The 25,420-nt window shown below is 32.7% G+C and overlaps 1 protein-coding gene across 1 annotated transcript; it reads right to left on the reverse strand.

The window, feature by feature from the left end:
- Nucleotides 1–652: 652 nt before the first annotated feature.
- On the reverse strand, nt 653–23,796 carry LOC130897129 (phospholipid-transporting ATPase ABCA3-like). The gene is made up of 23 exons (XM_057805757.1): nt 23,482–23,796; nt 19,906–20,197; nt 19,622–19,822; nt 19,422–19,549; nt 18,705–18,982; nt 17,456–17,699; nt 17,201–17,380; nt 16,898–17,107; nt 16,626–16,838; nt 15,124–15,519; nt 14,064–14,281; nt 12,958–13,115; nt 12,243–12,340; nt 11,128–11,483; nt 9,422–9,614; nt 8,694–8,805; nt 8,422–8,636; nt 8,208–8,333; nt 5,855–6,115; nt 5,356–5,786; nt 3,321–3,627; nt 2,612–3,060; nt 653–807 (listed from the first exon to the last, which is right to left on the reverse strand). The coding sequence occupies exons 2-23, from the start codon at nt 20,190–20,192 to the stop codon at nt 763–765; spliced, it is 5,106 nt and encodes a 1,701-aa protein (XP_057661740.1). The 5' UTR covers nt 20,193–20,197; nt 23,482–23,796; the 3' UTR covers nt 653–762.
- Between the last annotated feature and the right edge of the window lie 1,624 nt (nt 23,797–25,420).

Below are 25,420 nucleotides of genomic sequence, written 5' to 3' on the forward strand. Positions count from 1 at the left end.
CCCCATGTACCACACAACAATGAGAAGTGCTATCGTATGTCGTTATTAACCTCTTTACTTACCTTAAGAAACGTAGCTGAAGAAAGCACCTCACAGAGGATTATGAAGACATACGAATATGACTTTTACAAAATTTATTTACCTCAAAACAAAAGGCAAAATGATCTAATCCGATTTTGAATGTGACTAGGATCATGCAGCAACAAAAATGAAGACCTCAGAAGACGACATCATCCTGAATTTTGTCGCATGATTTCTCTAATAATAAAACTATTTCCTCATAAATAATTTGAGTATACGGTGTTTACTATTGGTAGAATTAAATATTTTCCTTACAACTTTGGTTCGACTTCATACAAAGTTTATTTTATGGAGCTGGCAACAACTTTTGTAACTTTAACAATAATTAATTAAGATTAAGGAATGTTGTCTTTACATTGACATCTTCTTTTTGTGTGCTAGTTCAGCGAAAGTGGTTTGGTCAGAAGTTTTCCACATACTTTCTATTAAAATGAAGTTTATCTCGCTTATCCCAAATAGCTCCTTGAGGAAAGTTTTTGCAAAATCAACTCTTCCAAATCTACCATGTATGACAACGGACTGTCAGTTAGGAGTAGCGCTTATATAAACACAAAAATAAATAAAACAATCATTAGAATATAAATAAATTATTTATTAACGCATTCAATTTAATTATTGTTAAACATAAGAAAATAAATAATAAAGTTAAATAGTGAAAAAAAATGTGTCTCCTGTAATTTTCTATTCGCCTTCTGGTTTTTGATGTTTTGTGAATGTCAAGAAGACCTGAAAATACAAATGAAATTTGGATAACACTGATTTAAGGAAAAGATAAAGTTACTAAATTGTATTAAACTTTCAATAAAGATTATACAAATTAAAAATTGTTAGCACGCACACACATCAAGAAATCTCTATTGGATCTTTTGTTATTAGAAATGTCCATTACAACCTGTCTATCATTCATCATTTCAGTCATATTAAATAATTAAATTTAACTTTTATATTCCCATTGTAACGTTTTCACTGCGTTACTTTTGTTGTTATAAACATTATACGACATAAACCTACCAACTTATTTTTGTAAATAATTTTCTTTATAAAATATTTTGTCATATTATCTTTGAGTAGAAATATTTACTTATTATATTTCATATTCCTTTTGTAGTTTTGTATATATGTACTTGTTGGTGACATACTGGGTTCCTAGAATTTATTTAGCACAGTTTAATTTATCTTTTTGTTGAATCATTTTTATATAAACAAATTGAATGTTTGGTTTACTTTCTTTTGAGGTTAAGTCTTGGTCTACAGTACGCAAGCGTTATTCGAGATTTGCCAGACGTGGTTGCAGAATTATGTTGCTTGTAAGAGCCAAGTTGCTTCCCCTTAGAAGGTTCGAGCAACATCTAGTGAACTGTTCCCGAATTAAGTTATTCGTGCAGTATTTTTGTAAATTTTGCGGATATTGATTTTTGGTTGTTCAGTCCGTTGAAAGGTTGTTTTGATGAGTTAGCTGGTGTTTTCGAAATTGAGCTATTGTTGCACCTGGCTAGATTTTACTCAAAAAGTCGTGATATTTCTTTGTTTTTTTGGTCAGCGATCGTTCTAGCGTGAGATTTTTGAGAAGCGGCATTTAGCCGGCCTAAAGGAGCCTTCCGCCGATTTCAAAAATTCTGGAATATAAAATTGTTAATTGACTTCTAATAAGAGTGGCGCAACGGGCAATGGAAAGGGCAATGTTGGGAATTACGAGAAGGGATAGAATTACAAATGAGAACATAAGAAGAAGAACAAACGTTAAGGACATTATTGAAATTATAGCCCAAAAGAAATGGAAATGGGCAGGCCATGTAGCCCGAATGACGGATAATAGATGGACGAAAAGAATATTGGAGTGGAGGCCAAGAATGGATAAGAGAAGTAGAGGCAGGCCGCCAACAAGATGTAAAGAAAATTGTAGGAAATTGGATACATACAGCTCAAGATAGATATAGATGGTTTAAACTAGAGGAGGCCTATATCCAGCAGTGGATGGAAGATGGCTGATAGATGATGATGATGATGAAGAAGTAGATATAAGTTCCCTTCGTTAAAAAGCGAGGGACCTAGTTTTGGACATAGAACCTTTAAAAAAATGTGTTTTCTGATGTTAAAAAGAGGCTAATGTGAAAAATTCAAAAAGAGATGTTGAATTCTTTGTTGCAAATAAGTTTACAGCAAAACTAGCTTCAAAGTATATTTTTTCTATTGTTAAAAATAAATATTCCAAGGTTGCTTGTGAATTGACTAATGTTGAGGGAACTAAAGCAGGAAAGTGGCACATAAACGATCTCAAGCCTTATCATGATGGTGTTTCGGCTGATGGATGCTTGGATCTTAGATAGCCACATCTACCTTGTTCTTCTCTCGATTTTGACTGCTAGTTTGTGTAGTTAGTTGATAATTTATATTACGAATAATGTTTTCTTCACACCATTTAGAAAGCTTTTGGTATTTTATCAAAATATTTTTTTATCATCCTTTTACTATTTCCCGAATTCCCTAGTAGGAATTTTCTTTCAATAAAATTATAACACAAAGATCTTACCTGTTCAAGACTACTTTGCCCCAATGAATAATCCTCTAAATTTAAATTCCCCCTTTTGCCTCTTTCCAAAATACCAAACATTTTAGACCACGCCATCGACTTATCGGTTATATAGTAAGTAAGAAGTTCTTGATGTTTTTCTCTAAGTTGAGCTCCAGGAAAATGATCTTTGATGAATCTTTCAATAGGTTCGGTTTCGGTGTGATGTAAACCCGAACTTTCGTGTGGTTTTTTAACTTTAATAGTCAACGTGTATCCTTCGGCGAATTTGTTTTTGAGGTGTTGGATAGAACCGAGACACTTGAAATTACCGTTTACCATAATAGCTATACGGGTACAGAGAGCTTCGCATTCTTCCATACTATGCGACGTTAAAACAATACATTTACCTCTATCACGTATTTTACAGAGAGAGTTCCATAAATACCGTTTAGTCGCGGGGTCCATACCTTGAATATCAAATTAATGTATATTATTCTATTTTTGATCATTATTCAATGAAATGGAATAGCCAGAAGACAAGACATTATCGGAATGAACTACAAAGAACGAGATTTCAATTGAATTGTTGTGTCTTCTTCTTCAAACTAATTTTCTTTAAATATATTTAAAACACTTTAATAAAATGCAGTGATACCGGCTTTAACACCTTCTTTTTTTTAGAAATTTTTGTCATTTTTAGTACGTAGAACAACTCTTTGCTACGTACCTGCCGAGGGTTCATCCAAAAATATAACAGGAGGATCTCCAATTAAGGATAAAACAGTACTAAGCTTCCTTTTATTACCACCACTCATCTCTTTCACTTTTTTATCTAAATGTCTGAAGAAATCAAACTCCCTCGACAAATATACAGCTGTCATTTTTGCACGCTTCAATTCAATACCTCTCAATAAACAGTACATGATTATAGTCTCTTTAGCTGTCATATCATCCAATAATGCATCGAATTGAGGACAGTAACCAATTTTACGGTGTACTTCTTCTAACTCTGTTTTTACGCTCTTACCTCCAATCTAAAAATAATTTCTACGTTTAACTATACGATTCTTCTATTCAATCATTCATCAAATTGAGCTGTAAAGTTAATAGATCAAATATTGAATTCGATATTCAAAGACCACAACATCCCAATTTTTAAAAATTCATTTCGTAATCACGTCAAAGCTGGTGAAGACACCATGTTGACATATAAATTCTTCGCCCAAACAATAGGCAATAATTGGTAAACTTAGCTTCGCTGCTAACTTTGTGTAACAACAGTGTCTTTCAATCTTCTATTTTTTGCAAGAAGAACCATACTTTCTTCATCATGGGTTTCACAGAACGCTGCTACTAGATGTGTCATCCTACCAAGCCATGAAAGCTGTTAATAGACACGCATATAAGTCTATCATTTTTCTTAAAGAGTCCATCCATTTTTTAAATGGTCGGGGATCAGCTATGAAGTCAAAAATTTACAATTCTTAACGTCTGTGCACCACAACTTTTTTCTCAAGATACGACCAAACTATGTAATCCAAAGAAGTGCCCATGAATCGCAGCTTCTGCACTTCGACCAATCCATCGAATCGGAAAATGATGACTCAACCAATAATGACACTTCCTATCAAAGTGCGATGAAACTCCATTCAAGTGTATATAACTATTTAAATTTTCAGTTGAATATTTTTCTTGTGGATTCTAATCACACCAGTAGAGAGCTCAAATACCTTGACGCGTTTGGATAGCCTTATCCCTAAAAATATTTCTTGCAGTATCTAACAAAAAACCACTCTGACCAGTAGATCATCACCATATTCCTAATGCCAAATCTAAATCTTTTTGGGCTGTCGTTTCCAGTTTCTCAGAAACATTGTTCAATAGTTCGAAATGAATTTTTACTTGGTAAGTTCCTTCTAGGAAACTTTCCTGCATAACTCATAACTGTTAGAGTTTCTTAAATACTCGCTTCGGTTAATTAAACATTTATTCAACATGTTTTGAATAACAATATCTAATTTTACAGATAGCAAGGTTTCAAAAATTTTATTATAGTTTTATCAAAGAAATCTCTATCACACGACGAAAAATTTCTAATTCACTGTATACTAATCAATAATAACATAAAATAATTATTTCAACATTACTTTTTACCAGCATCGGTTATTCATTCATAATTTTCAAATGAAAATATTCCGAAATCAGCAATTATGTTCAATATTACTTTGTACGAACTGTGCAGCTAGCGCCCTCTATGAAAGTCAGATAAAAAAACAAATTTATGGGATGACTAAGATTCCAAAACATATTCTTCAAAACAATATTGCCAGTAGTTTGGGCAAAATGGTAAGAAATGAATAAAATTTTTGTTTTTCGATGCCCTGCATCTCGAAAACATGATATTCTAATCTACAATTCTCAGAGATGAGGTCACACCAAGTATACTTATTTAGTATCTAAAATAGCTCTGTTTAATATTGCAAGTCCTTCCAATAAAGCATTTTTACAAGTTATAAATATAAAATAGAAGTTTTAACTGATTAAAGATTTTTTGGCTTTTGTCCTTATCTTCTTTGAACAATTTAATTCTAGGACAAACCAAGAAGAGCTTTTGTACCTTTCGCCAGCTTTTAACCAGTCCGAAGAAAGCGGAAACAACTATTCGATTCCTATAAAATGTATTTTACAAGAAAAGTGTGAGATCGAGAAAGAATCGGAATATGGAAACTTAAATCTAGATTTGAATTTGTTTATCTACCTACCCATGCTTCTCCATATGAAATGTTTTCATCTCCGCTCATCATTTTAAATGTAGTTGTTTTTCCAGCTCCATTAACACCAAGTAAACCGAAACATTCGGATCCTTCAATACCTAATGTTAGACCATTGACAGCTAAAAACTTCTTATAATATTTTGTTAAATCTTTCAATACCAAAGAATGATTATTGACGATTTGCGAATCCGTTAAGTTGTGTATCCTCAATTTTTCTCTCGCAACATCGTCATCTTCGTCTTGTATATCAATGGGATGACGTGGAAATAATTTTTGATTTACATAATAGATCAATCTGGAGAATACTTTATATTCTACGATTAAAAGTAGTAGTATCCAAAAAAAGCATGTGAATAAAGTGAATACGATATTCCTTCCAATACCCGGTGATTGCCACTCAAAATAATTATCGTTAATGTCTGGAAAACAATATTTATTTTCCTACTAATAGATAAAAAGTATCGTCTTATAATCGAATCCTTCTTACCCGAACAAATCTTTACAATGTCAGCTCCCAATTTTTCCAAACATTCTTCTACGGGATTTTTTTCAATACATTGTTGTAAAATTGGAAAGTAATATTTATCGCAAATGTTGAGGTAAGAATATTTTAAGTAGCTGTCGAAGATGGCGGATGTCATCGAATATATAGGAGAAACTAAAAATACCCAATCCAATGCCTTTCCAATATATTCTAAATCTAATCCAGGTGAATTTAATACTTGTACTACTAAAAATGCTGCGTTTCCTACAAAATGAAACAAGTTATTACCTAGGTTATAAATAGAACAACAACTGAAAACCTTTCATGAGACCACAAACATGCAATAAAACCAACTGTACCCAAAATATCCTTTCATTAAGTAACGACAAGTTAAGGAGAGTTAAATGTATTAACGAGACTTTCCAATGACAAACGGTACTTACATTTAGTACTCTTAAAACTAAAAGAAGTAACCCTACAAAGTGAGCTACCTAACTGGTAAGTTTTTGCTACCTAGATGGTAAACCCTTCGAGGTACACAATAGATTAATTGATCAAAGTGTTGATGCAATGTGGTCGATTATACTGGTGGGAATCAAAACTATAGTCTCCTGCATATTCAACAAGATATGTCCGTTTCGAATTTTTAGATAAAACTTTTTTTCAAAGTTAGATTTATTTAAAAAGTATAAGTTTACTGACCATTGTTAATTACGTTTCATCTAAAACGAACTTTGTGGGCTAAAAATATAATGAGAGATCAGGATGTTGAAGAATGTGATGAGATGACTTACTTAGAGGACGTGGACGAGGTTGTAGAACGAATGCAGGAAATCAGTTGGGCAAAAAACCAGAAACCGAGCACATGGAGACCACCAACAATTTGATATGAGAGATGGAGCTCAGTGTCACTGGAAGAAATCAGTAGGAGTCTAGATATTCAGAATTAAACAAGACAGGTTTCTATTAAAAGACAAAGAAGAAGAGTCAAAAATACTTAAAAAAACTCCAGTCATAAAACCTTATCGTACATAAGGATGTATTGATATCTAGTTAGCCTAGACCAGTTCCGTGCATAAACAAAATATTGCGTTACCATAGCCACGAACAATAACTTATTAGAAGTGTCAGTGTAAAGTTTTACGTCAAAAAAGTGAACTAGTAAATGCAATAAATTAAAAGAAAAAAGATGTCCACCGAAGTTGTGAAAATAGAAAAATTGGAGTATCGAGCCATCATCAAGTACCTGTATTTAAAAGGGTTAAGAGGTAGAGCAGATTTACGAAGATATGCTTAATGTTGACCAAAAGCGTGCAAGGATAGAAGCATCGCTTGCGATCTGTGCTCGATTTGAAAACGATGTAGATTTCTTAAACCGAATTGTTACTATGGATGAGACTTGAGTAAATTTCTACGATCCAGAAACAAAGCAACAATCGATGGAATGGCGACACTCTGGTTCTCCAGAACTTAAGAAGTTCCGTGTTCAAAAATCTACTGGAAAAGTTTTTTGGGATTGCCATGGAGTAATCATAATTGATTTTTTTTTATAAGGGTAGAACAATAACTGGAGATTACTATTCGAGATCAATGACCACTTTACGGGAAAAAATTGAAGAGAAAAGACGCATAAAGCTATCCAAAGGTATTTTGTTTTCGCTGGACAATGCCCCTGCACACAAATCTCATGTTTCCATGCAAAAAATTCGTGATTTAGGGTTTGAATTACTAGAACACCCCCCTTATTCACCAGATTTGGCTCCGTCCGACTATCATCTTTCCTCAACTGAAAAATAGTTTAAAAGGTCGTAAATTTTCTTCCAACGAGGAGGTAATGGTTTGCAGAGCAAGAAGAAACATTTTTTTGAAAGGTCTAGAGACGCTGCAGGTTCGCTGTAATAAATGTATCCAATTTAGAGGAGAATATGTTGAGTAATAAAATATTTTGACATTGTTTAGTTCTATAGTAGGCTAAGAATTTTTCAATATATCCTCGTAATATATATGGACATTCCTTTCGATAAAAATGTCCTTCGAGCGACGACAGTCTATGTTCGAAACAATAAAGGTGATTTCTAACACCAGAAATTTCATGTTATCAGTGTCTATGGTTCGTAAAGATGGGCTCCAGTAGGATATTAAAATGGCGTTAGAGATGAACAAAATAGTAGCGATACTTGACATTGTCTTCAGTTCGGATTGGAGATTCTGAACGAGAAGATGTAGTAGAACGGCTCTGATGAGACACAAAAATATCCAAACCGGTGGTAAACGGCATATCACGTTTGAAAATTTATGAAAATTGAATATAAAAAAAGGGATTGGAATTATATTTCAAAATATATATATGGCTTACCTATAAAAATTCCAATCATTGTCATTCTTGTGTAACCAGTTGAAGGAACCACAAATACCAATGAAGCCAAATAATAAAGAGGAATGACACTAAAGCCAAAAAGTAATAAAATCAAAAATAATCGACCTAAAATGAAAACAGTTAAAAACAGTAGAAATAAAATATACCACTGTAACAGGACACTACATTATACCGAAATATATTTTTTACTTACTCATATCAGCCACCGTTTTAAATCCGTCTTGTTGGAAACACACAATTGTAATTAATAGAGCTCCGATGATAATTATATAAGTTATCATGTCACACAAATAATGAACAAACCAAAATATATGAGTTTTTATTCCTGATACAAACTGCAAATGTTTCGACTTTGATACGTTTTCTCTTATCGCAAATATCACAAAATATGAGGCCACAAACGCCATGCTAAAAAATAGTATAATTCACAAACTAATTGATATAAGAGTACCTAAATATTATTACCTGAAACCAATATTGAACGCCACTTGGAATCCTTGAGATTGTCCTGTTACAATCATAGATAATTGTGTTTCAGCTTTATAAGGTAGCGGTTTGTTTGAAAATTTGAGATAACCTAAAATCGTAATATTTTTATATAATTTAGTGTAGCTGCAAATTATAATAGCCATTAATATTATGACAGGCCTGTTATTTCCCACTCAATTCGAAAAGTTCAATAAAACCTTTGTGTCTATTCTAAAACGTCCTCTACCTACAACGCTCAACAAATATTAAAAGTAAATTTTAGTAAATTGTGATATTATCCCTTATATTCGCTGATAAGTTTTCATTTAACAATTCTTCTTATGCCACTATTATATTATAATACGGGGAAGTGTAAAGAAAAATTTGAATTTTAGAAAATTTATTTGATTTTAATACACACTATTCCATGGCTTGAAATGAAGTGACACTAAGAGGGACCATACATAATCCGACCCTAGTCATTATAAAAAATTTATTGTATTTGAAAAATTATTTCAGGGGGCCCACATCTCTAAATCTGTCTACGTATCTTTTGGAATGACTCTGTTAGTTTCAGCAAATCTTCTCTTAGCACCGGAAGTATTTGTAAGTATTGGGGAGTAAGTACCTTAGTAAAAAGGTGATTTTCATTATTTTTTATTTTTATCACTGCCCGCAAAAAGGACTTCTAAACCATTCCATCAAATTGCTTAACGTATATTTACCTGTAACATTAGTATGGTGTTTGTATAGCGCAGATAACACAAAACTGAGGGTTATACCGGGCGTGTGGTACGGATCATGATTGAACCAGGCTGTAATCTTGGGATAATGTTCATTGATTGATGGAATGCTTTGCTCTTCGAATGATGCACCCACCAAATACCGCCGACGAACTAAGTTGGGATTCGTTCTAGTCTTAAATAAAAAAATCATTAGTTGCAGAGTTAGATTTGTTAATAAATTATTCCTACGAATGCTTTTCGATTTCCCTTCCTCGAATGCCTTCAACGTTTATTTTATTTCTTCCTTATGTTATCTAGATAAAATATTACGGCACATGTGAATCAACCACTTGTATCGTTAGCATAAATCTTACCTCTAATACGACATTAATATCTTGATATCATTAAAACGAAGAAGTTTCGAAGCGCGTTGAAGTATCATAAACACAACGCATTGGCATTATCTAGATTCCAGACCAACAAATTTCAGTATAATTCGTGAAAATCAACAGGATGAAGAGTAGAAGAGGTGCAAAATGTTGCATTATCGTCTAGTTCGAAGAAAAAACAATTACGACATTCTATAAATACAAGCAAGCATATGATGCTGACACAAGATAATTTGGAGACTAAAATTTTTGGCGTCGACGACAGAAAAATAGTCGCTTATGATGTGAGTGTTGAAAGTGATGTTTTATTTCGTGAAAATGAAATCAGTTTTAACATAAATGTCATAAAATGTTTTTTGTAGAACTACCATTAACGTTAAACTTCTAAATTCATTCAACCTAACCTAACTTAACCTAACCTAACCAAAATAAGTTTTTTAGAGACCTGAGGCCGCTAAAATTGAAAATGTTCAAATTGAAGATAGAAATGAACTCAAATAGGGCTCTATGTGATGGTCTGTTTCGCTACAGTCACTTCACAAAGTTTGTAATAGATTATCTTGTTTGTTTTAATTTATGTGGAACCAATTTTCTTGGATTTGGAGTGATTTTTGTTATGTCCGTGGCCATTAAAATTTCCGTTTCACTTCTTTTAAGGTTATATTTCAATTAAAGTCCAATTCATTGGAACCTTTTGCATCTCCGCTTCAATAAGTTCCAGGATTATAAGAAATAACTTGTCCACAAGATATTTCGTTTCCTTGGTTGGTATGGTTTGGACGTGAACAACAATTTTAAAATTTCATATGCCTCCACAGAGAAGATCTGAAACTGAGCATATGGTGCTGAGTTGGAAGCATTTTTCACGTATGAGGTGATGAGTGCATCATTTGTTTCGTAGTAATAAGGCTTCACTAATCGCTTGTATGGTAGATATTTTCTTTCTAAACTCACAATTAGCCATAGATAATCGGTTATAAATTGTAAAAAATTGTGATTTTACGAGATCGACGTATTGCTTAATCTTTGCAAGAATGCTAAACCCATGAAACATAAGCTTAAAAGATCGAATAACCCTTCGCATTCTCACAGGGTTTCTAATGACACCTTGGGATAAGAAACATAAAACAGATACCCCTGCTCGGTTATTAGGTTTGACCAAGATCTAAAGTGAGGAAATTTACCTCCTTGAAATCGTCTCAAGTAGCATACATGTCCAGACCAAATCTAGTTTTGTAATAGATTTTTCACGTTATATTTCAGTCTTAAAAAATGCATCGTGTATTTAAATTCTTAAACATAATAATTTTTACTTACCAAATAAAGCATTTCGTCTGTTATATTTTTTTTAGTCGTTGACAATCCATATTGTTTCAAAACGTCATTATAACAATCAACGTAACTGTAAGAAGACTCATTTTCGTCAAATTCAACTAAAGTTACAGGGTCGGTGAATCTGGTTAAATCGAGTGGCATCTCGGGCTGAATAGTTGTACTTGAAGAATTTGGTATAGTCATAACAATTATCATATTAATAACAGGAAACAATATCATTATTGTTATCAAAATCCATGATCTGTAAGTTCCGATTACTTTTTTTAGAAGCATAGCCAAAAATTGGTTGACTGCTAAATCAAAACCGCCCGTATAAACTGGTTGTAAAGACACAGAATCTGTAATAATAAGTGAAATCACTGAAAGATTAAACACAAATTTAATTCTGCTACTTATTGTTATATCAGGAATAGGCTCAAACTCCCTCAATTGATTCAATCTGAGATATAACGAAATAGCGAAAAAATTTAGTCTCGATAGAAAATTTACCTGGAAACTAAGCTGTTGAAGCAAATGAGATCAAAACAACGTATTAGAAATGAACATAAACGCCATCAAATCGTACGCTGGCTGTTCCAAAACTGCAAATAAAACTAGAGTATGGACCAAGAACCAAACTCTCTTGTATAATACACGAAGCAACAATATTTCCAATCGAAAATTATGTTCAATTTGAAACACGAATTATCTCAGATAGGAAATTATTATCTTGTCCGATAGCCAATCAACCATTAAGGATTTTGAGCTCATAAGAACCCAGGTGGTTAAAAAATTCCTGGACTATTTAATTGTTAAAATAAACCGGATAAACCTTAACCCTTCTGTGAAATCTAATACTGGAACAGAAGAATGATAAATTACTAGGCGGATTGAGACAGCCAAACCTATAATCAACATAATCAATATTGAATGTATCAATCTAAGCAAGAATAATACTATTAATATTGACAGGAGTCGTGTCGTTGCATTACCGCCTTAATCGGTGAAGTGTGAAAGACTACGGAACTGTCAAGTGCTACACCTGAGGCAATTCTCTTATTTATTAACTAATAACCCAACTTTCTAATGTAATAATGTATTCATTAGAGCATCCTTACCTACGAGAATCGTTCCCTCGGAGGATAATGCCTTTTTTTGATTCATTCCATTCTCTTTTTCATCGTACATTTCTTCTTGACCATGATCAGCCCCAACTCTAAAAGTGTTTCAGATGAATACGAAACTATCTATGATTATTATTATAGTAACTACAACTAATACCGTATAAAACCATCACGTCTGAAAACTGAGTCCAATGTATGGTAAACTTTTTGACCACAATCAGAGCATAAATAACAAGCAATAAAAATGATAACAAAAAATAACAGAAGCAAAATAATATGCTTAGATAACGAATCCTTTCTAATTCTAGCTTGTGGCTTTTCTTGAAAATAAAATAATATGTGTTGATGCTCTGCTGTGGCTAAAATATCGGCCTCTTCATTTAACAGATCACTAAGGTACTCAGACTATGGTAAATGTGTTGGTCAAGTTAACATCCTCTTGGATATTATATATTTTTGATTGTCCTAGTATGTGTCCTATCACCGAAGCCTAGTATGACTTTTCCTTGTAACACTGTAGCATAGAGAAGATCTTCTCTCCAGTGTTTCCTATCTGGTGTAATCGAAAGTGCTTATCAAACAAAAAAAGACTTAGTGAGATAAAATGCTTTCTAAAGCGTTCCAAAATAGAGAATATCAAAATTAATATAAAAGAAAAATCCCTGCAATAGAATTCACTCGAGTTGCTTAACATAATTAATGAACTAACTTCATAAATACTTCCTCCATGGTCGTAAGTGATATGCCGTAACTCCGAACTCCCAATTTTTTCGATTCCAGTTCTAATTGTGTTAACATTGCTTCAAATACAGGTGCATTACTTTCTGTCAGGAGATAAGTCAATTCGCTACCAACGTTGCTTTGTATCTACGAATAAGTAAAACGATATGTCAAAAAAATTGACACAGTCTGAGGAAATTATGAATTTTCAGATAGTTTCTCATATATAAAAAAAAATTACTTCAATTTGAGACCATAACCGGCTCTGCAAATTTATTACTAACCGAGATATTTTCCAAAAAATGAGATAAATCGAATTCAAATCTCGATATCGAAAAAAAAAATCAAATAACAGCAGGTGGAAATAATACTTCTTGCAAGCGGTATTTCAATTCAAATACCGAATGAAAATAATAAAGATACTAATAGCAACGTTATTGAACAAGTAGAAGACCAAAAGATATCACTCAATGAGCTACAGGAGGCCATCGGAATAATTAATTAAATACATGGAAGATTTGGGAGACAAACTCTTCATGAAAGATACCCATCGAGCTGGGGGAACTCAAATAATAATGCTGATTTATAAAAAACAAGGAAATATGTTCTAGAAGTCTTGAGAGAAGACTCAAAGAAAAACTTGGTGATCAATTAATAAAGATGGTGTGGGTTGAATGGAACCAAGCAAGACCCTGTGCTCTTAATCTGGAAAGTTGGTCAATCTGTCATATATCAACCAAGCTTATACTTTTACGTCATCAATGTCGGCATCTTCACCAACTTAAAGCACAAGTGAAGGCAGCAACCAAACTGACTTTCCTCAGATAACTTCCGTTTCTTTTCACTCAACGTTGTTTTTTATCGAAAACAACTTTGTGTTCGTGGTGATCTCTTAATACGCAGTTAAAATTAATGTTAAGAAAACGAAGAACATGATGAGAGCAGCAGAGATCGAAACATTAAAAACAATTGAGGGATTGAGCCTAAGAGATCAAATAAGAAGCAAAGCTATAAGAGACAATCTGAAGATTCGGGATATAGTACGATAAAAGTTAACGATTTTTCTTGACAGTATATGAAAAATAGTATTCTTACTTCAATATCCGGAATAAATTTCTTTAATAATTCGGTAACTTGATGTGGATTGCACTCCCTCGTTTTATCCATTATCAAACTATAACCGGCGCCATATTTCTTCTTAAGGAAAAAACTAGAACCGCAGCATTGTAGTTCACCTCCAGCCATAATAGCAATTCTGTCGCCAAGAAGATCAGCTTCATCCATAAAATGGGTACTCAGAAGAATAGTTCGATCTTTAACAAACAAAATTTTCAGTTTTCTTTTTTTATAATTAAATTATACCTTTTGCATATTGCATTATTATTATTATGATAGTCCCCGATTTAGTGTCTAAAAAATAAGCTTTTTAGTCAAATTCCAAAGGTTTTCTTCGACTTAGTCACGGTATATTATCTTGCTGAAAGAGAGCAAATGAGATGTGATTTACGTTTTCGTTCTGACCAATAATCTTCAGTAAAAATCACTGTTAACTGTTTTGCCTTTTTCCAAATTGTGTTTATTAAAATGCAGATTCGATTATTATGTTTTTGCATGCTTCTTATGGCTTTCACCAGATGCAGGTCACTAGAATGAGTATCGTTTTGATTCAGGTTTTCAATGGTGGGTAGCAGATTGTGTCCTTGGTCTCATATTGATGCCAAACATACTTTTTATTTGGATGATCTTCAATGAGCACTATGAATCTATTGTTAGAAAAAATTGTTCAAGGTGATACGCTCATGTGAAAGGGTCCATATGATATCTTGATGATATCTACTACCTCTTCTAATTCTATAACTATTCTCAGGAGTTTATTGATGTTTTTTGGTCTAACTTCATCGTTGATTATCATTGGTTTCTGTACAATTGACTCTAAACATACCAATCAATGATGTTGGAGTTTTCAGGGTAAAAGACGCTATAAAACTTTTCAATAGCCTTTGCTCCATCGAGCAAACCTTTCCAGGTTAAAATATAATACTTGATAAACATACCGTTTAAAAAAAAACTGTTTTAGATCGGAAACTAGTAATACAACAAAACAAAATTATTTCTATTAACAATATCAAAATTTGTATCAGAAATCATCATTTACCATCTTTTTGTTTTTGTAACAATTCCCATAGCACTCTTCTTGCCGATGGATCCATTCCAGCTGTGGGTTCGTCCAGCATGACAACTTTAGAGTTGCCGCACAACGCCACACCTACGCACAACTTCCTCTTCATTCCTCCAGATAAAGTTGCAGATTTAGCATCTCTTTTCGATTCTAAATCCAAAAGTTTAACGTATTTATCAATCTCTTGGTTAATTTCACTTTTTGATAATCCTTTCAATTTACTGAAAAAGTAAAAATGTTCCGCAACTGTTAATTCGTCGAAGATAATGTTATGTTGTGGACAAAGCCCCAAACTGGCACGAGCTCCAGCTATATTTGTCCTTATGTCGCATCCGTTTATAATTGCAGTGCCTTCACTAGGTGTTATCATACCTAAAAACAATTTTTTTATCAAAAGAACTGAATCAAAATATAAATCTCGCTAATCTATATTGGTAGGAAAGTTAGAGCTTCACTAAACTATTTCAACAATCAAAGAAATCTCATATCTAGGATGTTTTTATCATATTTACTAAAAAATTGATAAAAACTCTGGTGGTAAGCATTAGTTTTCGTAAAATATACTTCAAAATCACTTAAAACCCACCCATACGCATCAAATTATACATTTGAATTTAGCGCTAAGTATACTAAGCGGCACGTGCAATCACTATGTGACAAATTATGTAGCTTCAAATGTTAGGACCGTTGTCTGCGTATTACTGCATGCTTCTCTCTTCAATAATTTCGAAAGGAACTGTCAGAAGGTTTCGTATGACTGATTTAATGGCAAAAAGGAATGTACTACATTCACGGATTCCTAGGAAGCACGACTGGACCATCAATGAATAGAGAAATTGTTTATTGAAGAGGAGCCCAGGCTCCATCTGAGTACTGCGATGTATCTTTACAGATATATATAATGAATAAATAAGAAGTTCTATCAGCATTTAGGATGGAATTTGTTCCAATAGCCGCTTGATACCACAAAGACCGCTTAGAGATATACAGATATAAAAACGTTGACCCAATTATTAGGCCATTTGCGGGTGCAATAGGCGACAATTTCTTTTTAATTAATGACGATTCTCTTGTGCACGCTTTGTGACAGAAAGATTAGAGCTTCGCGGTATTGGCAAAAAGGAATGAACTGCCTGGTCACCACACATGAGCTCCATAGATCACATCTGGCCCGGAATTTGATTAGTGTAGTGTAGACCAAATCCTATCAATATGCTTGACGAGTTAGCAGACGACAAGATGTGAAATGTTTAATTCTAAAATTGCTTATTGTAATTTATTCTCGATTATCTACTTATTATGTAGTAAACTTTTGTTTCATCGAATTTAGTGATAATTTCTTTAATTGAATGACTTTGATTGTTCTTATTCTGTAAAAATAAGTAATGAAAAGAGAAAAAAGAAGGTGAAATTTTAAAAATAGTACTTGTTTTGCAGATAAAACGATATTAGTATTTTATATTATCATATTCAGTTACCTGTTAACATTGACATAGTTGTAGTTTTTCCAGCTCCGTTATGTCCTAGTAATACTGTAATCTGATTCTCATATATATTAAGTGACAAATCTCTAACGGCTGTTTTTTTACCAAACGTTTTTCGAAGATTGAATATTTTTATACCAACGTTGAGATTTTTTGGTTCTTCTTCAATGAATTCGCTAAAATTTTCTTTAGACATGCTTGAATTATCTAGAAACGAAATTATCGATTATTTATTAATATTGGTGATTTATAAATATTTTCTTCACCCAAAATTTCATCGTCACCAAACCAGTACTTCTTGGTAACGAAATAGTACCACTTTTGTGGTACACCATATTCTCCTGGAAAAACCGCTTCTACGTAAAGAGCAATAAGCATATGAAGTAATGAGCTGAGTGCCAACATTATCCATACGAGACCTAAACTCATGTCGTCGTCAGGTGTGTTTGGTTTGAACAAATTACTCCATTGGATTCCTATAGGAATAAAATCAGAAATATATTACCGCTAAATTGAATAAGTTCAAAATTTTTTCAACATTCAAATTAAGTTATCAAAAACCTACTCACCATCTCCTGTACCTTCATACATTATAACTATCTGGAAACCAAAGCCCATTCCCGTATTAGTTAACAAACAGGGTAATAATTTATTCCAAAACTTAGTTTCACTGTAATTATTCTGCATGAAAGCATAAGGAGCAAATGTCAAAAACCAGATTAATCCTGACAGGGTTGCTGCTGTGTTTGCTACAAAAGAAAATGTACAAATTGTACAAAGTGCGTCTTTGAGTATTAAGAATCGCTTGAAAAGAATAAACTCACCTTTGGAAAAAAACACACTTATTGCAAAACAAAATGTTATGGTAGAGCATGCATACAACAATAAAAATACAAGAAGCACTGATGCATCCGCGTGTGTAAATACCGTAAACTCTGTATTTTGATACCATCTAACTTTGAGAAGAATTACCATAAGAACCACTGATATTAAAAGAAATACGAAACATTTTATGAACCACGCCAACCAATGTAACCAATTTGGAAGACCCATTATTTTCATCGATTCCTAAAATTGAATAAAATCTCATCATTATATGGATTACAATAAAATCACAAATTTTTGTATGCCTTAAATCAGTTCATATTCAAATTTTAGGCGAATCCAATTTTTCATACAATTGTTGTAAACCTCGACTAGGATTGCTTCAATGGACTTTTGATCTTCGAAAAAATCACGGAAAGCCAAATCTGTCGAATACGGGGACTAAGCGATGACAATCACAATCATGCTAGAATCTGGTCGTTTACGACGAATTGGTTGACATGGACGGCCGAGTACTACTCCTCTGACTACGTTCAACCACCTGGAACAAGTTTATGGTGAACCACATCCCAGTTATTGAAAAAAAACTACGTATCGTCACGACCTTTGCACGTCGTTGTTTTATAAAATATTCAGGTCTTTTGGTTTGCTCCGCTTCATACCCAGAACATAAACCAAAATATGTCGATCCATAAGAGATGTTGAGAGTCTCTGCTATCTCTCAGATGTTGACACAATGATTTTCCAGCATCATTTCCTCCAATTTTTCCCTCACTGAATACTTTGTGTTTGCGGTAAAGAAACCTCCCGCGTATACCGTAGCCTAAACTCCATTGGAAACATGAAAGTTCAAGCGAATTTGTTGCTAAACTCTTTTTCCATAGTGAATAACGCCAGAAAAAGCAATTAAGATGTAGAGATCAAACTTCAAACGACCATCAAAAAGTTTGTACAAATTCAAATGTTACCAGGTACTACCGGATGGTTAGTTTAGTTTCGAGTAGCTGTTAAACTTTTGCCCGTGTAGTGACAGCTGCAGCTTCACCAAAGCACAAATATTTAACTTTCTGCCTGTATTGATGCATACTTTCGACCAAGATATAAAGAAAAATAATATTAATAGAGCATTTGAAATATGAAATCGATTAATGGAAAATATAAAAAACAACATTTCTCTTTCTTCATATATTTGAAAAACTGTTAGATTGCTTTTATAAGAATATAATAAGGAAAATTATGTTAACTTACTTTTAGTTGTTTCTCTTTTTCCGCTGTTATCATTTTAACAGTATTTATACAGGTATATACGAAACTAAGCATAACTATCATTCCAAGTAAAGTAGACAATGCCTGTATAAGAAGATCCGAATACCAAGAAGCTACTGGAAATCGCCTCATATATATTATTGGTAATAGATTTTCTGAAAGATACTCAATGGCATTGTCCGAGGAAACATTTTCCTTAGCAAGAATTAAAGTGATAGTTACTAGATGTTGAATGAATGAAAATCCCTCAGCGTTGTAATCTACGAATTAAAAAAATAGTAAGATGAAATAAATTTTAGTTGGACTAGGACAAATCCAAGAAATATCAAAATAAAAAACATCTGAAATCTGAAATCAACATTAGTCATGGATTTAAAAATGGACCGCAAATCAGAACATGAAGAAATTACAAAAGAAATTTCTAGAGAATCTCTCATGGTCTTATGTAGATTTTAAAACGAAATCTTTTGTTGCTTTTATCCCTCAAAAATTCCCCAACAATTCTTTGGTAATTACTACACTAAATTATCCATCTAACCAAGGTTTTTTCTTTACTTTTACTAGAATCTAGTTGAAGCCAGACCGTTTTACCCGCGAGATGTGAGACTTTTTGAAAATTTCGCTTCCTTAGTTCAGTTGTAGAAAAAACGAGTATGCATACATACACCGATGGGTGAAGTTAAAGTATTTGTTGCTTACTTGGAACCGAACCAGTATTGTTATCAGGCGACCTAGGACCTGCACTTTGAAATATGGGATAAACTAAGTTTGTCTTCCAATTCTTGAAACCTATAGAATCTAACTGGAAAGTAGTTTCGCCTGGAAATCTAGAAAATGCCGAAAATTAGATATCCTATATTACTATAATATTCAATTGCGTGCATTTTTACGATCTCTACCTTATTGCTACTTTCGGATCGTCGAGATCACCTTCGAATTCAATACCAAAGTACGACGACGTTTGGCTTAAGGCAGCTTCTTCAAGTTCCTGACTTGTTTCCACGCCTATTACTTCGATTAAGGAAGTAAAGTTCAGATAGTTCATAGCTTGATCAAAACTACTATTTACTGGTGTGTAAATTATCGTTAAGTTTGGACCACTAAAATTAATAAATATATTCTATACTTTTTTTGCCCGATTCGTCCATAGTTCAGTTTGTTTTCATGTAATAAACATACTTACGGTTCAGATCCAATCGAATCCAATAAACCCGCATACGTAGCATCATTACCATCGGGATTTGCACAACCATCGATAGAAAAATCCGAAAGGGCGGTAGAAAATGTACAAAAAGGATCATATATTCTTTCGTGTTCAAGTTTTGGTGTCGATAAGCTTCTTATAAGAACTAGAAGAATAGAAAATATCACTGGTGTCAAAATTTCTATTGCAGTTTGAATCGGTTTTCTATATTGTAGAATCCAGTTTTTCCACATCAAAAGGAGAAATTTATCCACTTTCTCCCCCATTATATCTGAAAATATTAATCAAAAATATTAAATATACAGAAACATTTGTTGTATACATGTAGGATTTTATCCTGAGAGGCACCTTTAATATCGAAACTTATTAAAACAACAAACAAATAAAATTTAAAATTTTCGGTACGTTTATTGGTATGATGGAGTCAAAAAAATAAAGATTTTGGTCGCAAATAATGAAGACAGGGTACAAGGACTCCTCCTGAAAATATTAAATAATGCAACCAACTTACTTAACATTGTAATATCAGCATTTAAAACTAACAAAGAAACATATCCAAACGGACACACAGGATAAAATATTTATAAGGAAATAATCAACGAACAAAATATTTCTAGTGACGACCAAAAATCAAGTAAAGGACATATGATTACTGAATAGAAAAATCCAGCCTTTCCCAATTTAGGGCTCGTAATTAACTTTTTTTCAAAGTGAAACATGAGCACTAAATTTGCCGAATCATAGATCTACCGGAAGAATTCTGGATTATGTGTTTCCATCCATTATTATGAACTATAACACTCGATATCATCATCGTTATCATACGAACTGAAGGGATCAACTATTTGTACCGGTCTGCTTTATTTCCTGATATGAATCCCATTGAACATATTTGCCGGTTGCCGATGCAATTAAAAAACTTATGGGTTTCTCCAGAAATCGCAAGTTTGTTTCTATGCTGCAGAATATAAAGACGTCTGCAAATGTACAAAATTGCAAGGAGTGGCAAATACGAATCATATAAAACTCAATTCCCAAAGGAAACACATTTATTCAGATTCAGATACCGCAATAATCTCCTATCCACGTGTACGTTTTGAAATTTCTGTGCGCGTTTCTTTATCTATAATTTAAATTACAAAATTACTTTTTTTTATTCTTTATCTGAGCTTATATGGGATCAATTATTGCCTTTTTTATTTATAAGAAAGGATTAAGGAATTTCTTCATATTTATAAATAGATTAGCAGTTATTCTTGGTACGCCCTCAGAAAAAACACAATATATTATTAATTCTTGTGAATTGTCAACATTGTCAACTGTTCATGTTAATTACTTCACAGTTTTTTTTTTGTTATTTATGTTATCGTAGGTGTAACCTTCGACAATTGTTAAAGTATTCATCTTGTACACAATTTTATTGAATTGACAAGAGTAAAAACTCTTATTAGTTGTTAATAATTTCCTTAATAATACACATTTTATGTGATAGTTGTAGATAAATTTATTTACTGATACTACGAATTCATTATACTTGAAGGGTGTTTGATTTACTCCCGGTCAAGGTATCACATTTAATTGATTTAGATCTTATCAAATTCGATAACAATCGGCAAATATATGACGTGAATGACGAATTATCTCGTTAATTTGAATATAATGCGTTTCCAGTTATAATAAAAGAGAACGAAATGAGAATAATTGGGAGAATATCAGAATATTCTTTTGAGATCCTCAAACTTAAATGCCGATTCAGTATCCGGTGACACTCTTTCTTATTGAGAATTCTCGTAAACAAAAGGTATGGATAAAGCTTTTATCACCTGGAATGTTGATCTTTAGATCCTTATCCAGACTTCAATAAACCGCGACAATAATAACTCACTTTCACGTGTGACTTTTGTTTCCTTTTTTGATCCTTTTTTTATCACATTTCAATGGAATATTTCTGATAGTTCACATATAAAAGTTGAATAAGATATCATAACAAACAATAAGAGCAGCTCAAGCGATAGCCTCTTAAGAAGTAAGTCGGAGTCAGCAACTATCGGCCGAGAAAATGAATCTTTGGTATTAAGTCGGAGAAATCGGAGAAACAATGCTATTCCATTACAGCTGCCACTTCAGAAAGAAATGTTTCTGTCATATTGGGACGACAAATTAGACTTCATTTTCTCAGGTAACATGTCAAGTACACTATTCAGCAATTGACAATTGACGAAACCAGAAAATGCCTTCATGGAAATGATAGACGTAAAAGAATTTACAGTCGTGCTAAAAAACGATTGGCACATTGTTGGATAGAGGAAACAACTGCTTACGGAGGTATTCTGCAGGTGCACGGGAGAAATTTCACACTATGCAAAAATAGAAGCCCCCGTTCGGTGGAAGATATTTCAGAAGAGCAAGTGTTTTCATATTCCGGCACATTTACGATGAATTCTGATTCTTGCGGGATAATACCAAGCATTATACAGTGAAAATTTTCTTTCAAGATATTGATTTCGCAGTAATGGGTTAGCCAACATTCAAATCAATATATGGGACAAACTAAAACCAAACATCTGATACCGAAATCGAGCATCTTCCAAGGTTTTGTAGCAAGAAGCGACGGGAGATGACTTTCCAGGATTATTTTATTGTTTTCTATTATTTTTTTTTTATAAAATAGAAACCAGAAACAATACAAGAACTAAGAAATCTTCGTTCACAACTTTGGGCAGATATCGCACAAAATTTATTCGACAACTTGGTTAAAAGCATATCGAGATGCGATGCTGTGTTAGGTGCAAATAGAGGTCACAAAGGATATTAATTGTTGAGTTGGAATTTCTGGAACCGCTGACGATATTCATACTGAATACACTGTCTACTCCAACACTCGCGATTACACTGTCTAAAGCGCGTTTCGATAACTAAGTTATCGTCTTCAGAGACTGAAGGTGAACTAAGTTCAAAACGCGCGTCAGACAGTATAATCGTGAGTGTTGGTGTAAACTGTGTATTCAGGATATTAACCGTTGTTTCAACATCCTTTTTTATTATTTTTTGTTGTTTTATCAATCTATAATAGCGCTTAATTTCATTCTAAGATAAAAAAGATGGAAAAAACGATTTGATGATCCGTTTTTAGTATTTAACAGTTAAAAAATATTTTGCCCTTTAAAATTTTGTTGCTCTAAATTTTGGAATCGACAATAAATTTCCTCAATTTTTGAGGGCCGTTTACTCCGCGTCCAGAATTTCAAATCCTTTAACATCAGTTATCACGTGTCAACCTTTTTATTGGAATTTATGATTCTGTTAAATATCACCCCTTAAGAATTGAAGGGGTAATTCATTAAAAAATTGTAGTTTGATGAATTTTATGATTCCTCAATTGCATTTGAAATATATATGAATGAAGAAATGAATTTATTCACTGTATCTTTCCTGTGTTATAAATTTCTTTTAAAATGTATTTCTGGACACAATATGGTATATTTCTTGTTTTAAATGCAATGTTTTTTTTTTTGAATATTATAATTAAATATGAATTAATATAAATTACTTCACCTGCAAATTTTTTCACCAATACCACTAGAAATATTTGGCTCACTCTACTATTCAATGCCAGAGAAAATAAATTCACATGAATATCGATCTAATTAAATAGATAAGAGAAACTGATAATATTCTGATAAATATAAACGTTTATTCGTATTCTTCTCAAAAATCTATTATAATACTCTGCCAGACATGATAATTCGACAGTTCAATTAATAAAATATTACCCAAAAAAGAACTTAAATATCATTGTGATTCAGAAAATAAACTCTAGAAAGTCGAAACTGCAATTGACTTTGCGTTTCGCATTTTTTGACTTTGACTACTTCGAAGAAATGTCACTAGATTCTACGCCTGAGAGCACATTTGAAATTGCAAACACAAGCATTTAAAAAGGAGTCAAAATATCAAAATCGATTGTTGCCAAAAATATTTATGTACTGAACCAAACACATTTCCTATTCAAATGAATTACAAAATTTTTTTACATATAAATGTTTGTGACGTTTATTTTAAAACATAAGTAGAAATATTCAATGCTAAATACCATGTTACGAAAAAGCAATTACTTAAATAAATAATGTACATCCTTATACACACAATAATAATCCCAGCGTCATATTTCCATAATATATTTACTTTGACCTTATCTTTCTTTTATAATAATAAGTTAAATATGTGTGTATTTTTAGTGAGTAGGAATGTACTTAACGATTTGATATTTTTATCCCCCCAAACCAATTCGCTAGATAATTTATATATTTATATAAGTATAGCAATGAGTTCAAGGAATTTAGTCAGAGCATGGCATCACTGTCTAGTTCTTTTTCAGTTTTAACTCGAACCTATAGTCGATAGCTTGTTGGGTTTTGGGCGTATTTTCCTAAAGAAACAGTTTCAGTGCTGCTGTAAAAATGTAAAAATTGTAGCGATTCAATTTTTAGTGAAATCCTAGTAAAAATTCAAACCCACAACTCTATATTTTACCGTAGAGGCTTCTATAATTAATTAATGCAAACTGTAGGGACTAAATAATTAAAAAGACAAAATTTAGAGATGTTTTTATTCACACACTATATAAATTTCCCAAAAAAAACACATAAATTGAAATTACAGCTCAGGTGACGATTCTTAAAGCCCGCGACAAGCTTTTATAAATTAGGAATTATGTAAGGTTATGTTAGATCAAGTTTACTAATAATCCAACCTAACATTATTCATAGATTGCGGAACAACGCAAACACAGGCATGGAGGATTCTCCAGTTCTGGACTGCTTTCATGTGATGGGATGAACAACAATTAGGAGCGACTTGGTCTTCCGATTGTCAGTAATTAGTAATAATGGGATATGCACAGGTGAAGTAATTTGAGAAGTTCCAGCAAGAACAAAATCTGAATGAGTAAAAAATTTTAAAGTTGAGATTTCATTGGACATGAAGATGACTTAAATGAAAATATGAATGGTTGCATACCCAATAGGCTCGATTCCCAAGTATTATTGTAACCACGCCTATGTATTATATAGATGATCTGTGATAGTGATTTTTATGATCTCATACAACTTTCAAGCGAGGTCTATTCCAAAAGACCTCAAAGTTTTCACATTTTTACTCCATTGATTTGCTTTAACTTTAGTAAAATTTGTACAGAGTTTAAAAACCCCTTCAAATAATCGCTTGTAAAAGTATGACTGGTATTTCAATGTGAAGTGTCTCTATAAATAATTCAAATCGGAAGTTTTTTGTTACAACACTACAGTCTTTTAAATGTAAGGATTTTTAATATTCAATTAACATACTCTTGGTATTCCTTCAAATTACCCTAAATGTTCTTTTAATTTGAACTTTATGGTAAAGTCGGAAGTCAGCAGATTAAAGTCTCCTTTAGCGTCAAACGTCAAATGCAAACTTTGGTTATGTTTGAATTCTAAGCTGGCCGATGTATCTT

The sequence above is a fragment of the Diorhabda carinulata genome, chromosome 8 (genome assembly GCF_026250575.1).
Source record: "Diorhabda carinulata isolate Delta chromosome 8, icDioCari1.1, whole genome shotgun sequence".
In the NCBI taxonomy this organism is placed as follows: Eukaryota; Metazoa; Arthropoda; class Insecta; order Coleoptera; family Chrysomelidae; genus Diorhabda; species Diorhabda carinulata.

Bases quoted from the DNA above. Each gene is read 5' to 3' on its own strand.
- LOC130897129 (XM_057805757.1), bottom strand. From the start codon at position 20,192: ATGGGGGAGAAAGTGGATAAATTTCTCCTTTTGATGTGGAAAAACTGG. The intron at 19,550-19,621 runs GTAGAGATCGTA...GGCATTTTCTAG, and splicing joins GATCCGAAAGTAGCAATAAG to ATTTCCAGGCGAAACTACTT. The intron at 9,615-11,127 runs GTAAGTAAAAAT...TTTTTATTTAAG, and splicing joins CAGACGAAATGCTTTATTTG to ACTAGAACGAATCCCAACTT.